This window comes from Cyclopterus lumpus, chromosome 14, assembly GCF_009769545.1.
Source record: "Cyclopterus lumpus isolate fCycLum1 chromosome 14, fCycLum1.pri, whole genome shotgun sequence".
In the NCBI taxonomy this organism is placed as follows: Eukaryota; Metazoa; Chordata; class Actinopteri; order Perciformes; family Cyclopteridae; genus Cyclopterus; species Cyclopterus lumpus.
In genome coordinates, this window is record NC_046979.1 from 21,292,858 (window position 1) to 21,308,662 (window position 15,805).

Below are 15,805 nucleotides of genomic sequence, written 5' to 3' on the forward strand. Positions count from 1 at the left end.
GGGGGACGAACACATGGCAGTCAAAGAATAAGTGAAAAGAAGTCAAAAGTAGGAGTAACTGTTTCAAATAACATTTATTATGAAAACTAGGCCTGGCTAACTACCTCTAGGAAAGAAAAACAAAATGGCTTCACCTGCTTATCTACTAAAGTTCCATCAAAACAATACAGAGGCAGCACCAACCAATAGTCTAATGCTTTAGACACAAAGTACCTACGTGAGTGCACAAATGTACAGGGTACCCCAAACTTACCTACTGTCCTCAACCTTCCACCACAAACCTGCACCTCTAGCAGTGTGAGTGGGTACATCAAAACAAAAGACACCCCTGAACTCTTCAGGCTTCCTCCCTTTTATAACGGGGCCCACTCAGCTGATTGGCTAGCTGGCCTTCCGGAACCCAGGTGCAGCCGGATTGGCCTGTACAGGTGGCAACTGATTGGCACCTGTAAGGAAAACATGGAGGGAGAGGAAAACACACAACACTGACACGTAACAGGTAGTCTACAAAAACAAAAATATGGCCGGTATTAATTAAATGAACTCCAATGAATGACAAGTTTGACAAATAAGAACAGATGATTCATTATCTTACAACGCTTCAATAAAACAACAGCTGGTCCTAAATGGACTGAACACCTCTTTCAGAGAATATGTACTTTTCCCCCAGCACTGTGCTGAGCGTCAGAACTCGCCCATGGTGTCTCCCAGCTCTTCACCTGTCAACCAACACAGAAAGGTCCACGGAGGAGACCTCAGCCACTGTGTCCAGCACCTCGGCCTTCCCCCTGTCCCGCCACGACTCGACCTCATTCAGAAGGGCGCCATCCGCTCCCCTTCTGTCAGTCCCACCGTCTCCCCGAAGGTCAGTCCCAGCATTTCACAGGGACAGAGAAAAATGGTTCACTACTATTTCTTGCTGAGAATCACTTAAGTCAAGCGTCTGTGGGCAGTCACATAATAACTTCAACGTATTTTATACGAAAGCAAAGCTTTACAGTATGGTTTGAAAACAAGACTAATTGACTTACTAATTCAGTATTCTTTTATCCACAGAACACAAACGCAGTTGTAGGTCAGCAGAAGCAACAACCCAACATTTAGGCAGCACAAATCCACAAACTAACTTAATATATAATGTATTTCTTTCTTTTCCTTTATTACTGATTGATCATGTTATGTGACAATTGTTCAGTTATTCTGTGAAGCTGGTGGAGGTAGAAATGGTTGGGGAAAATATTTTCTCAGGTTCAAAACATAAAGTAAATTATAAAGTTATATATCTCAGTTGCACATTTTATTTGGCAGCTCTAGGGTGCCATGAAGACATGTGACCATACCAACATGCGGGGTATCTTTGCATGAATAGCATATCTTCATATCGTGGAAATGAAGATTGGTACATTCTTCTGAATTGATACTTTTATTTTTGGTGATCTTGATGTAATAGATTATTAAATTATATTCATTTTGATTATATTTTATTTAAAAAACGGATTAAAGATAATTTGAGCACAGACCACACTTGTCCTAACACTGAATGAAAATTATTTGGTAAAATGTTCATGTTTTACTTTTTGCTGTTTTGTTTTTTAGGTCCACTATTTGTGAGGCTGGCATATAACTTTTACACTGCGATCTTGGCCACGGCCCCCTCATAAATGAGATTCAAAATCTCAATGGGATTATTCTGAATAACTAAAGGTTAAATAATAAATAGATGGATAAATCAATCAATAAATAGACTGTGTTCTTTATTTACATCCTCAGTCCATCTAGCTTCCAAAAAAAGTAGCTTGCTAGTCTTCCTGGACTCACACAAAATCAATAATATAACAGAAAAAAAGTTGTGTGTGATATGTGTTGAAAATTATTTAAATTGTCTTCTGTCATTCTAGTTAAGAAACATACCATTTCTCCACCTCTAGTCTTCACCAGGAATGTCCAGGAAGCAGGACAAGCCTCTCCCAGCCCCACCTCCTCCACAGAGGGACCCACCTCCACCCCCTCCCCCTGAGCGTCCTCCTCCCATCCCCCCAGAGTCACGTCACTCTTGGCTCCCTGCTTCCTCTCCCTTGACATCTTCCATCTCATCTTCTACGGGCACGCTGTCAGATTCCGAAATGCCACCTAAGACACGATGTCCCAAAGACAGTCACTTTGCAGATGCCCACAGGACTGGATCCGAGCACCCACTCCAGCTGGAACCCACAGGCCACTCTCACCTGAACGGAAGACCACTCAGTTTCCCGTCTGCTGGATTTGGGAGGTTACATCACAGAATGGAGGGGTCAGGAACTTCAGAGAGCTCCAAAGTAGGGCTTAGATATCAGTTTAAATATTTAAGGTCTTAACGTGAGTATGTAAAGCCTATTATGCATCAGGACAAACAACAGTTATAGCCTTTGGCTCAAAATAAAGGAGAAGATTGGTGTGGCCTGAGCATGGGCGCCAGAAGTAGAAGGGTAGGAAGTGGGGAAGGGGCCATTGGCCTCCCCACTTCACACTCCTAGTCTGATTTGGCACTGCGACCTGATCCCATCACAAGATGGTCTGTAGTTTGAGATCTAGCAGGTTTGAATAAAACCAATAATGTGCATGTAAACCCACACAATCTGCATCCTTCAAACAGTGCCCTTTTAGTGAGTGGATTTGAAGTTACAGTAAGTGAGTACAATGTTGCTGTTTGCTGCAGAGTTGGATGTGTTTGATAAGTGATAAGGACTGCACTAACAGAATCAGGGAATAACATGACATATCTAAAGCATAATATACTGTACTTAAGTTTATTTTAGTTCATCAATTCAGTTGACATAACTTTTCAGTTGTTCCGTTGTTCTTTTTATAATTCTCCCCCTTCTCTTGTGTGTGCAGCCTTTGTCGAATGGTGTGCAAGTCAGCGACGAGTATGACATCCTTCCCTCACGGCACTCGCCAAAGCAGTCCACACGTGCCAGTAGCCATAAGTGAGTATCACACATGCACACACGCAGCGTTTCATTGACAATATGATTTGTCTGAATAGCACATTTGTATAATATCGGCAGAAAAGATTGCATTGTCCATGCAGTGGTACATTACTGCAACCAGTGAGCTCCTACTGAACTTGTTTATAGTTCCTCTGTTGAATCCATACAAAGATGAAAGATGCTGGACAATAGTCTGTTTAGCATTTTATGCAAACAAAATCTTTTCAAGACTCAACTAACTGCAAAGTTGACGGCAGCATTGTGCAGACGTAAATGTGAATAGAACAAAATAGCTGTCTAGTCTGTGGTCTTAAAGCAGATTTCTGTGACACACTTGGACTAGTGTTTTAGATTTGAATAGCATTCCGTTCAACACTATCTAGTTATTACTTGTGTTTAGCCTTTCCTTTTATTCCAAAGTTCCATTGCATCCTCCTTTCTTTTCTCTGGGGTTTCGGACTCAGGGGTCTGAGCTGAAAGGGGAAGCTTTGGTCCTGCTGAAAACAATTTAGTGTTGTAAAATATTGTAAGGTTGTTAGTGATGTATACACACTTCCCTTACACAAGGGAACATTTAGATGACTTGTATTTTGCGAGCATAGGTTATATTCGCAGTGTGACATTTATTTATTATTTATTTATTTATTGCTATTCATATGAAGACAACCATTCATTCCCAAAAACCCGAACCTGAACCTGAATGATTTTTTGGCAATTACTGCATCTACTGGCTCAGTTTACATGTTTAATATGTTTGAGTGGTTAGGGTTGGCTGCACAGGTGTTTTTCCATAACTGATTGGCCGATGAAGGTCCTGCATTTTTCAGCAGTTCCTTCACTGTTTAATCATTACCTACGGAAGACACAACTGTGTCGAGTGTACTTTGCACCTTTGCAGCACAATAACATTGTACTGTATCTTAGCAGATAGGTAAACACAGTAGAGGTGTGGCCAGTGAACAGGTTGGAGCCAGTTGATAAGTGGTACTGCTTCATATTTTCATATTACAGTACACACAATTGAAGTCTTACTGAATTTGGCCTGATGGCTGTGGTCTGAAGACTGTTTTTATACAGAGACTGAAGCCATGATCAATGTGGTTTTAGGAACCCAGCTGAATACAGGACGAAGGCAGGGTACACCCTGAACAGGTCGCCAGGCTATTGCTGACATTTGCATCCGCGGGTGAATTTAGACTAGAGTAACCTAACATGTCTTTGGACTGTGGGAGGAAGCGGGAAAACCCAGAGAAAACCCACGCTGACATGAGGAGAACATGCTCCACTCAGGAGAGCTGACCAGACCAGCGGGTCCGAACCCTTCTTGTTGATAGGCGACAGTGCTAACTACTACACCACTCTGCCTACTGTGTGTCTAATTGACTTCAATTTGGCTGAAAAAGGATGAAAAAGTCAGCTCACACACATGATGTTGTGAACCGCACTACCACACAACCTAGTGATGGATATTTGTCCCACAAGAAGCTAAAACCTGTCCTGTCAAGACGCTCTCTGATTTAAGTCTTCTCAGACTGTTGAGGCTTGAAATATATCAGCATTTTATGTGCTCTGTTTACACTGAAGAATCTTTTCAGTTGCAATTCTGTGTGCAGTGTATCTGGAAATGTTGCAAGTCGAAAAGCATCTTGCCTTACTTTGACAAACAGCAGGTTTTTTTCATGATGTTTATTTCTTACATTTGGACAATACAATAAATAATGCAGTAAATGTGACCTTGTGGTTTTTAAGCGGTGAAACATTGTTAAAATATACAATAAGAAATGTTAAATAATTATTCTTGCTGCACCTTTGCCTGTCTTTACTGCCCCCCAGCACTAATCCGCCTTCTAATGGGACTGTGAAAATGTCAGAGTTTGCAGTTTGAATGTAATAACTGTATGAGTGACTAATGGAATAGTTGGGTTGATAAATCATGGTCATCTTTTCAGATCCTGCAACCCTTTCAGCAGCCCTGTGGGAGAACGACAGCGGGGAGTGATGGAGAGAGTGGAGGACGACTATCAGATCCCTTCATCCAACCTCTGCTTGAGCCAGGCTCCCATCAGCATCTCTGTACCCAGCAGGTACCTGCTGGGTACATCTTACAATGTTTTAAGGCTGCTATGGTGATACATCTATGATGGTTTCCTTAGAGTTTAATTAGGCTGCTGTTAACCAAAAATATTTCTTCTAATTTAGGCACTCGGCGAACGGCTCTCCAGAGCCCTCCTTTAACGAGAAGCCCCCTGAGCCTGGTGAGTCCTGAAACCAGCAGCGATGATTAAACATCACAATTCTAAATCTTATCTGACTACATCGTACTGTGAGATCATTGGCATCTTCATCTGATGTAGTGAATGTTGCAATGAGCAGGGTGAATGTGATGCCCACAAATGCTTTGTACAAACTGTATGAGACCGTAATCCAAACTTAGAATGTTCCAGTCGGAGTCTTACAATCAGAAAGAGGCTCAAGGTAATTTAATTTGGAAGTACAGTTTTTTAGTCATTTATTGAAATACGTGAAAGTCCATAACAACCATGATGAACTATCTAACCATCTGCAGCATTCTTTCTTATTCACTGAAAAAGTCTCTTCTCTGCTTCTGATCCTTAGGCGGACACTCTGAGTCGGTCAGGGGGTTTGTCTCACGGGTGGCACATACGGCCCTCTGCCCCTTCAACACCAACAAGATACCTTCTGACTATGACATTCTGCTGCCCCCACAAGGTAGCCCACCCCGACCTGATCACACCTCGGCTATCTTATCCTCTCTTTGCTTTTCTCTTAAGAGGACAGCATGTCAACTGCTCTTTGGCATCTAATGCCTTTGCTGATACATGGTTTAGACTTCATAGCAGCTCCTTCTGGAATAAGTAGGATCTGTGAATCAGAGCAGAGAGTTCAGTCTTGTCTGTGTTTCAGCATTAGAAGACGCTCCGTCCCAGCCTCCTCCTCCACCGGCAAGACACAGCTTCACCGACCTCTCCTCCTCTTCTCCGCCCTCATTCTGCAACTCCTCCACATGCTCCTCTTCTGTCAGCGCACGACCACACAGGCCCTCCTCTGGACACGAGCACTTGCTGTTAACCCCCAGTAAGCTTTCTCGTTCTGATCAAAGTTATGAAAAAAGATACACATTAATTCCCTCTCCTACAGTGTTATGCCAATCTAATGATTTTCTCTCACAGGGAATAAAGTGTTTCAAATGGTCACCAAATTGTGTAAAAATCCACAAGAAACAGAGCATCACTTTGTTGACCCACGTATAGCAAAAGGCTCCTTTACCTAAATGTCTCTGTTGTCTATGGTCTAGGCACAGTGTTTGACATTCTGAACAGTGCTGCTCCTCTGCCTCCAGTCCGACGACACGCAGAGCATGATAAAGGCTCCAGGGGCTGCCTGGAGTACGACCATTTACCAGCCAATCAAGGTAGGTACCTCAACCTTCTCAGCATGTGCACACAGACCATATCCTGTTGTATCCCTTGAAGCAGGCAGACCATGTTTTACCATCTGTGGAATTGAGGAGATATCTGCAGTGAATACCTCAAAATCGTCTTTCTAGCTTTGTATGACAGTGATTACTTAATAATACGCTGCGGGCTGGAGCCCCTCTGTCTGCTACATTACTATGGCTCTACTCACCTCTCCATCCGACTGTGTCGGCTGTTCCCGCCTGGCTGATAAAATCAGAGCTGGAAGGAAGAATATCCACACTCTACAAAATCCAGGATGCCGAGCAACTCATAGACACCATCAGCTTCGGTCAAGTACAAACCAACACAACCAGCGACTGTGTTCCTGATCCTCCCCTCCTCCGGTCACAGTCCATGAGGATTCCAGGCTCCGGCTCGGGGATAAGCCTAAAGCCCTGGTCAGCTCCACTCCATTCCACCACAAGCCCTGGTCTCTGGTCCGTGCTTACAGCAGCTCGGGAAGGAGGCATCCCTCTCCTGCCAATCGCTACTTCAAAGTCCAGTTGGATAATAAATACAACATCCTTGCCCTCCAGGACTTTCCTCCTCTGGCAAGGGATTCCCAGCTTCCTCCACCTCGCGGCTCCGGCTCCTAGTCCTTTGCGACCCCTAAGCCAGCCATTTATGAAGGCCCCTCCTGCACTCTCTTCTCTATACCGCTCTTTACATCGGCACCGGGCAAGATCCTGCCCTCCGTTCTCGGTTCTCTGTCCCCTCCGCCATCACTGGGCAAATCTTCACCTCCTCCATCCTAAGCGCACAGTGTTACCCTCTCGCCCCCTTTTCTGTCCGACCACAGTGATAGTTGGGGATTTAATTATAATGAAGATTGTTTCTTCAATGCAGCCACACACTGTTTCCCTGGAGTGATGGTCCCTGACATCCTTCCTTAACTGCCCGACAGCTCCCCCTACTGGCCTGACCAGTCATTAACCCACTCAGCTGCAGTTTTCCCCATTCAGACTATTGTGACAGACAGGCTGCCACTTCCACACTGCATTCAGAGAGACAAAAACAGAAAGAACCTCTAACATCCATCCAAGTAATGTCCACATTGGCTCCCAGTGCAAGTTCATCATCTGCAAACCCACCTCTGTCAACTCAATCCTGTCTCTTTGGAACCAGCGCAAGCCCACTCCCCTTTTATGTCATCACAACAAACGCCGGTGAATACAGCCAACCTCCCGACCCTACCCAAATCCTCTCAACCAATCACAAAACACTCCTTGAAAATTGCCCAATTCCACCTAATACTCTGGCATCATCCACTCCGGTTCTGCCAACCCCCAGTACCTCTTCTCCACAATAAATACACTTCTCAAACCTCTAGACAATCGCTCACACTCCTCCACTGCTGAGAAATGCAACTCCTTCCTATCTTTCTACAAAAACAAAATTGAGACCATCTACAATCAACTGGCCACTTCGCCACCCTCCCACCCTGGATCTGCAAATCCCCCACTAACCGAACGGTCTCTCTCACTTTTCCCTAATCTTCCTCTCAGATCTTAATCAATCCATATCTGGCATGAAGACTCCAACCTGCGACCTGGACCCCATCCCTTGCACCTTAGTCATGGCCTGTCTCCCGGGCCTCCACCCGCTCCTTCCCCTCACTTTCAAACTTGCCTCAGTCACACCACTCCTCTAAAAGCCTGGCCTGGACCCTCAACAACTACCGACCCATCTCCAATCTCCCTTTTCTGTCTGAAATACTTGAATGCACCATTGCCAACCAGCTCAAAAACCACCTGGACTCCAACCAACTGTATGAACCATTTCAATCCGGATTCAGATCTCACCACAGCACAGAAACCACCCTAATCAAAGTCACCAATGACCTCCTCTGATGACCACTCCCTCTACAACCTCATCCTACTAGACCTCAGTGCAGCCTTTGACACCATCAACCACTCTAACCTCCTCTCCCGTCTTGAGTCCTTCCTCCGCATTATTGGCACAGCTCTCTCCTGGTTCAAGTCATATCTCTCCGACCGCCAACAATTCATCATCATCAATAAATCCAAGTCTGAGAGCCCCAGTCCCTCAAGGTGTCCCCCAAGGTTCAGTACTCGGGGCCCCCTCCTCTTCATTCTCTACTTGCTCCCCCTTGACAACATCATACACCACCCGACAACACACAGATCTACATCTCCACCAAATCCAGCACACCCACTACCTACTCCACTATCATCAACTGCCTCACAGATATAAAGACCTGGATGCAAGCCAACTTCCTCAAACTCAACAGCGACAAATCTGAAATGACATCATCGTCCCCAAATCACTAAACAAATTGTACCACAACTTCTCCCTCTTCATCGATGGCACCTCTGTTCCTGCTTCCACACACATCTGTAACTTTGGTGTCATCTTTGATCCAACCCTCTCCTTTGAACGTCAAGCACATCACAAAAAACGCCTTCTTTCATCATCACCCGTCTACGCCCCTCCCTCTCGTCTTCATCACCTCTTGACTGGACTTCTGCAACAGCATCCTGTACGGCACATCCACCAAAACCATCAACAAACTACAATACATCCAGAACTCAGCTGGCCGTCTCCTCTCCTCTCCCACACCAGAGATCACATCACCCCAGTCCTTCAAGAGCTCCACTGGCTCCCCATACAGCAAATAATCCAGTTCAAGATTCTCATCGCCTACAAAGCCCTTCACAACCCTGAACCCCTCCATGCCTTTCTGACCTCCTGCACCAACATGCTCCCACCCGCAACCTCAGATCTTGCAGACGCCAACCTCCTTACCCCCTACTCTGTCCAACCATCGGACCTGGGGGGACAGGGCCTTCTCCATTGCTGCCCCCTCCCTCTGGAACTCTCTCCCCCATCACCTCAGACATTCTCTGTCAATCGCCACTTTCAAAACAGGAATTAAAACTCATTTATTTAAATCTGCTTTTAACCTGTGATGCTAGTTAACTATGTTTTGGTTTTGTTTCTTACTGTTATGTCATATCTCCTTTTATATCATTGTTGCTTCTATTGCTTGTTTTTACCAGGAAAAGGGCCTTGAATACAATGTATTATTGTTATTAATAACGATGATATTGGAAAAAATGTCAACGCTTTTGTTCTGTGAAGTCTAGACTTCACCGTGACCACAAATAACACTCAAGTTTCTCTGTCGTGCCAGGGGCCTCTTTCCACTGACACGGTTTCTCTCTTTATCTCTCTCCAAGTATCAATGGACTGTTTCCAGGCCCCTGCTAGGCCGCCCAAGCCACTGCCCAGGAAGATCCCTCCGGATATTAAATTGGGCAAACCCCATAGCTTGGAGTCAGAGAACGTTGACGGCAAAATCGCAAAGCTGATGGGGGAGGGCTACTCCTTCGAGGACGTGAAGCGGGCATTGATGATCGCCCAGTACAAAGTGGATGTGGCCAGAAACATTCTGCGTGAGTTTGCCTTAGTGGCCCCAAGACTGAACCTCTAGACCAAGAGACAGTAAAAGGGAGCACAACATTGAAGCTGTGCCTCTGAATGGACCAACTTAAAGGGCTCCTTCGTTCTGCTTGGCCTGGGACTGTTGGAACTACAGTATTCACCAGACATATTTCAAAAGACTTGACTTGACAGAGATGACAATGCACAACAAAGTGGCTAAAACCAAATCACAGTAGTACACAGAATCAAAAAAGGGAGAAAAGACCATCTGTGAATGATTTAAACCTGTGAAAAAAAGAACCCGGCTTGGTGTTGTTTACAGTGATCTTTTTGCCGGTGCTGGCCTCAAGTTTTTAAATGCTCTAGTCTGTCTTCAGGCCTGGACTGTGTGCCTGTTTTAAAGCCCTGATCCTCCTATTGCTGCCACGGTACCTTTCACACCCTGCCACCCTTCAGATTTATGGGGCCTTTATTAGGGCCTTACAATAGAACACAATATCTCCAGCTCTTTTCAGCTTACATGTATTTACAGACAATGGGTGGAGCCAGACTACACCATTTATCTTCTCTTTCTCCTTTTGTTACTTTCTTCTTTTCATATTTAATGTTTCTGTTTTACCGACTCCCCTCCTCTTCCCATGTCCATTGGCGAATACTTCAGTGTTTGTCCAGGATTGGCTGACTTAACAAGATCTGGTGAGTTGGGAGCTGTTAGATGAAGCCAGAGGATGCCTTATTGATTCATTTGGTTCCCCCAGACCTGGAGAAAACTACCACAGCTCCAGAGAAGCAGTTTTTGTTAGACTTTGTATCTCTTTGGACAAGAAGAGTGACGCATGGAGAGGGTGAAAGGCTTAGTTTTGCTCTTTGTTTCTGTTCCTTGACCAGAGGATTAATCAACTTTATTCATCTGAGGACAGCAAGCTGATGAATGTATTGGTTCTGCATGAATGAGCTATACCTTTGTACAATTTCTCCCCGCCAAAAGCCAGATGATCGTGCCTGCATTTCAGCTCAAGCATTTAAATGGCAGTGTAGATCAGCGAGACAGATGTTCTCCGTTAGAGCTCCAAAAACAATGTGCCCGGCAGCCATCACACTGCATCCCCCCTGTCTCCGCTTCAATTACACAGCCGTCATATGAACACATTTCCCACATGTTTGTGGAATCTCTCGGTTTAATTTGGAATGAAAGTTACTTGATGGCTCTGCAACAATTGAAAATTGTTCCCAATGTAAAGTTGTAGAGTGATCAAAGTAAAGACGAACAGAATACTGCAGATTCAAAGTAAGAGATGAGATGAAGTTTAAAGTAGCATGCAAGAAGTTGCCAGACTGTTAGAGATGTAGTTGTTGCCATAAAACGGCTATGTTTACCCAGCTATTATTCTCAGAAAGATTCTCCGCAGTCCAAATATGGTCACTTATGTTCACTGGTTGCACAAAACCAAGATGGCAATTACCCAAATGTCAAATTCGAGGCTTCAAAGCCGCAGCCCACAAAGCAATGAGATCAATACGTATGTCCTCTCCTTATATTAAAACCCTGTCGTATCATATGAATACTTCTATTTCTTGTGCCATCTTCTATCTAGCGATGTTGCTGGGTTTCCAGAACTCAGCAATTTGGAGAGTTCAATGTTATTCTTGCAGATAAAAAACTAAATTATCCTGGTTAAATCTGACAATAAGATTGCTACCTGTAGAAGTTTAAATGTGTTGATTGATGGCTGCTTCAGTCCCCCTAGTAGTATTTGCTTCCATAAAAGTTACATAATCAACGCTACTTCCTAACTGGTTACAGGTAGATTATTTAGTAAAGAAATATTTACATATCCAAATGTATTGTGTGGGAAATGTGGGACAGAACAATGTGATGTGTCAATATGATGTGGTTCTAACTGTGTCATCCTAACTAATGTATATAAGGACTGTAGTAACTTTTATTCTATTAGGAACAGTTAATGCACGCTGTAGTGTGTGTGTGTGTGTGTGTGTGTGTGTGTGTGTGTGTGTGACACTAGCAGAGTCAGTCATGGAGATCCCACCGTCTTTTTATTTCCAAGCTATACCTCGGGACGAGCCGCATGAACACACAGATGCATGGAATTGACCCATTTTCACCTCCAGGCTCTCTATACTCATACTCCATTAAATGGCTGTCAAATTGTATTTGAAATTATATATCGTAGTTTTCTCCACAGAGGAGCTTAAACATGTTAATGGTTTAAGGTCTCCTGGGTTTGAGGCTCCTCACTAAGCAGATATCACAGTGTGTCTGGTCAAACATTTCAGTCTGGCTGGAAATGAGAAGGCTCACTTGGAACATCCTGATAATATAGCAGGAGGAAATGATGATAGAGCTCCCTGACTTTTATTTTTACTTCCTTGTGTATTCATAATGAGAGAGTGAAACCAAACGTGAAAGCACTTTCTGTACTTGAGTGGTGTTTTTGTGTGTTGGAAAAAGTCAGCCATTTTAACTCCCTGTGTTCATGTAGTGGGAATAACACGTTTGGTGATGGAGACAAAATACCCATGTGCTCATAAAGTCCACAATCTGGGAGGCACACAATTGATGATGTATTCCTTCAACTGCCATTCTTTCCTCCCTTGAGCAGTACTATAAAAGGGAACCCAACAGTGAACATATGATGATCTCGGGGCTTCAAACAACAGTCCATGGAGAATTAGTGATAACAAGCAACGCTGTGTGCAAAGAGGACAGTCTGTGAACCCAGTCTCTAATTTCTGTTATCATGCACAGTGCAGGCACAGATTCACAAAACATGTTTTACCCTATAAGCCATAAAAATGTCAGCTAAACAAAAAACATGAAATTAAGCCCTTTGATAAAGTCATCTGCTCCCCTAATTACCATGGTTACATGGTGATTATATTTCAGCATTTAGTTTATATTTATTGTCACAATTGACAATGCTTTTCGTACTGAACCAGAAAATCCTCAGAAAGAAATCTGAAAGACTGCTCTCCTTTTCCAACTCACATATTAGAGTATAGTTAATGCTACAGATTACTCAATGATGTAACCCTTGTCTGGTTTATCTTCAGTAGAATGAGCCACATCACGTTCTGATATGAAATTCAGTGGTTTTCTCCTTTACCTTGAGGCTTAATTTTAGCACTGGTCTGTTTTCACTTTTATCTTTTCCGACATGAACTGCTCTTGGCTCAGTATTGTCCATTCCATTGGACCTTCTTGTGAAGGGGGTAAGTGGCCTTAGGTTGCAAAGTAAGCAGTTTTTATTTTCTAATGCCATTTTCGTATTAAAGTACTTTGGTGACAAAAACATGATATGATGACAATATGTAAAGCATAGAGTAATTTGCAATTAATTTATACATTATTAATGTTTTTTTCTTGATATATTATTTTCATGGATAAGTAAATAAAAAGTCATAATTCCCTTGTTTTATTTAATGTTTGTGTTTGTGTTGTGTCATGATATCATGGGAGGTTTCTCGTGAGTCAAAGGAGGTTTGATTTACAAGTATGTGTCACGTGTGATTATGACTTCAGGGAGCATCACACTGCCTGCCACCTACTGATGTCAGAACAGGAAAAAGCTATTTGAGGTACTGAATAAGGAAGGAATGCTGAAATGAACTGGAAGATATGAAAGAAAGTGATAAATTGTCCCATAGGTGAACTCATCCATGACTCCAGAAATGCCGAGGTGCTCCATGCAAGTCACACGATTGCCTGTTCTCCCTTTGTTCCCTCCAGACTCCTCCCACAGTCCAAAGACGTGCAGTTTACATTATTTGATGACTCTAAATTATGAATGTTGTCTGTCACTATATGTCAGCACATGATAGTTTCGCGACCTTTCCTTCCCTGCCTTTGCCCAATATCAGCTGGGATCGGCTTCAAGGATAAACTGTTACATGGATGGATTAATGTACTTGTAATTTGGTGACTTCTTATTTTGGTGTAGAAACTAAAATTGGACTAACATGGATTTGATCACACTTACGCACTGGCCTATTTTATGTTCAAGGCGTGCTCCACAGCACAATATTACCCAATGCAATGCCTTGGACAGGATGGTGGTTTTGAAATGCCAGAACCAAGTAGGGCCTGTCATTCTTTTTCAAAAGTGAGCCGAGCTGCATTATCCAAGGAAAGTGTTGATCAAAAATAACTGCATCTGCTGGGTTGGTGGAGCTATATTTTTACACAATGCCTTTTAGAATTTCATGCAAATATGTAGGACCAGATTTCCTGAAAAAAAAGAGCTAAAAACATGGATTAAAGGGGCGTCAGTGAATCTGAACCAGCAGGAAACAAAAGGGATGAAGCTCATCTCCTCCTACACTCAGATCTCCCAGAGCTGAAGCGGCCTACAGTTGGCACAAACAAAGTCACATTGTCCTCACACATAAACATACACCTGCTAATTAGCACAGAGATCCAACAGTAGAGGTTATGGAATGATCTTACAGCTGTGTGGATTTGTTTATTTCCTTCTTCTCTGGTTTGGGGCCCACAACAAAAGGTACATTTGATATTCATCCAGTCATCAGTAGTCGTGTCTTGACGACAGTTAAATGATGTGTCTTATGTCCATCCAGCTGGATACTTAGACCCTAATTGGTTTAACTAGATGATGCCAGTGTGGTCTTTCTGCTGGAACAGACACAGGGCTAAAACTGTCTCACTGTGGTAGTTCTGGCAGCATGTCTACTGTGGGTGTAGAGGACAAGAAGTCTGTTTTCAGCTCATTATGTTGACTGTTGTGATGTGGAATGAGGGTGTGACACCCCCTGTGAATAGGATACAAATCTAACCAATAGCCTCCTCCATGCCCAGTTGATCACTTACATTAAGCATTATCTTATCAAAGTCACCACATGTAAGAGTAGACTTAAGACTTTCCTCTGTAATAGTGCTTATAGTTAGGGCTGAATCAGGTTTGCCCTGGTCCCGCCCCTAGATATGCTGCTATAGGCTTATAGGCTGCTGGGGGATGTTTTAAGATACACTAAGCACCTATATCCTCTTCTCTCCTATTCTCTCTCTCCTTCTGGATGAATTCACGTCTCTTCATTGCATTGCATTGCACATTACTAACTCTACTTCTTCCCCGGAGTATTTGTGCCTTCTTGCCTCACAGGATCCGTTGTATCTGGAGCCGCTCCTGGGCCCTGCCCCCTGACTCCTTGCCCCTGCTTCCTGCATCCTGCCCCTGGCCTGGGTCTGGCCTCCTTCCTCATTGGTCCTGCCTCCTTCTTTGTGTCTCCTGCCCCAGGGGCCTGGCGTCATGCCCCATTGGCCTGGCCTCCTTCGCGATGCCTCCTGAATAATGGGCCAGCCTCCTGCCTCCGTGGCCCCGCCTCCTACCATGGCCCTGCTGATGCCCCTCCTCTCTACCTCCTTCTGTATACATAGATTGTGGCGGTCTGGTGGTCCTACAACTCATTATTCATACATTTCTGTCATTCATTGAATGTGTTGTAACTCTGTAACGCTGAGTCTTTGTGCTTTCTTGCCTCACAGGTTTACATGGATCGTGGTTTTATCTGGACCCTGGTCCTGCCCAACACCTCCTGCTATTATCATTGTTATTGCTAGTTGCAGTGCTATTATTGCCAATACCATTACTGCTTTTATTATCTTTATTATTCTACTATATCCACTATTGCTGTTATTATTTCATCATGCCTACTACTCTCATTATATGAATCATTTTTGTCGTTCATAGAATGTTTGTAACTCTGTAACTCTGTTCATCTGTACACATGACATCTATTGCTTCTTTTGTTCTCTCTGTTGCTCTCCTGAAGGTTTCTTCACTTTTTCTCCCCGTTAAAGTTTTTTTTGGGATGAGGATGTCGTATGTGTACAGATTGCCCTCCGAAGCTATACAAAATAAATTGAATTGAATGAACAAAATAAATTGAATTGATTCAAATTATTTAAATAAATGA

The 15,805-nt window shown here is 43.6% G+C and overlaps 1 protein-coding gene across 4 annotated transcripts in view; it reads left to right on the forward strand.

Annotated features, from left to right (window-relative positions):
* Positions 1-13,290, forward strand: part of cblb (Cbl proto-oncogene B, E3 ubiquitin protein ligase) — a 49,158-nt gene extending 35,868 nt beyond the window's left edge. For 2 of the 4 annotated variants that reach the window (XM_034549754.1, XM_034549756.1), the window contains 9 exons: positions 671-865; positions 1,929-2,315; positions 2,875-2,966; positions 4,919-5,053; positions 5,169-5,224; positions 5,586-5,699; positions 5,895-6,065; positions 6,286-6,402; positions 9,649-13,290. In XM_034549754.1, the coding sequence (XP_034405645.1) occupies positions 671-865; positions 1,929-2,315; positions 2,875-2,966; positions 4,919-5,053; positions 5,169-5,224; positions 5,586-5,699; positions 5,895-6,065; positions 6,286-6,402; positions 9,649-9,902 (1,521 nt within the window). In that variant the 3' untranslated portion in view covers positions 9,903-13,290. Of the gene's footprint in view, positions 1-670; positions 866-1,928; positions 2,316-2,874; positions 2,967-4,918; positions 5,065-5,168; positions 5,225-5,585; positions 5,700-5,894; positions 6,066-6,285; positions 6,403-9,648 lie in introns of those variants that run through there. The other 2 variants (XM_034549755.1, XM_034549757.1) reach the window with 2 other exon arrangements.
* Positions 13,291-15,805: the final 2,515 nt, after the last annotated feature.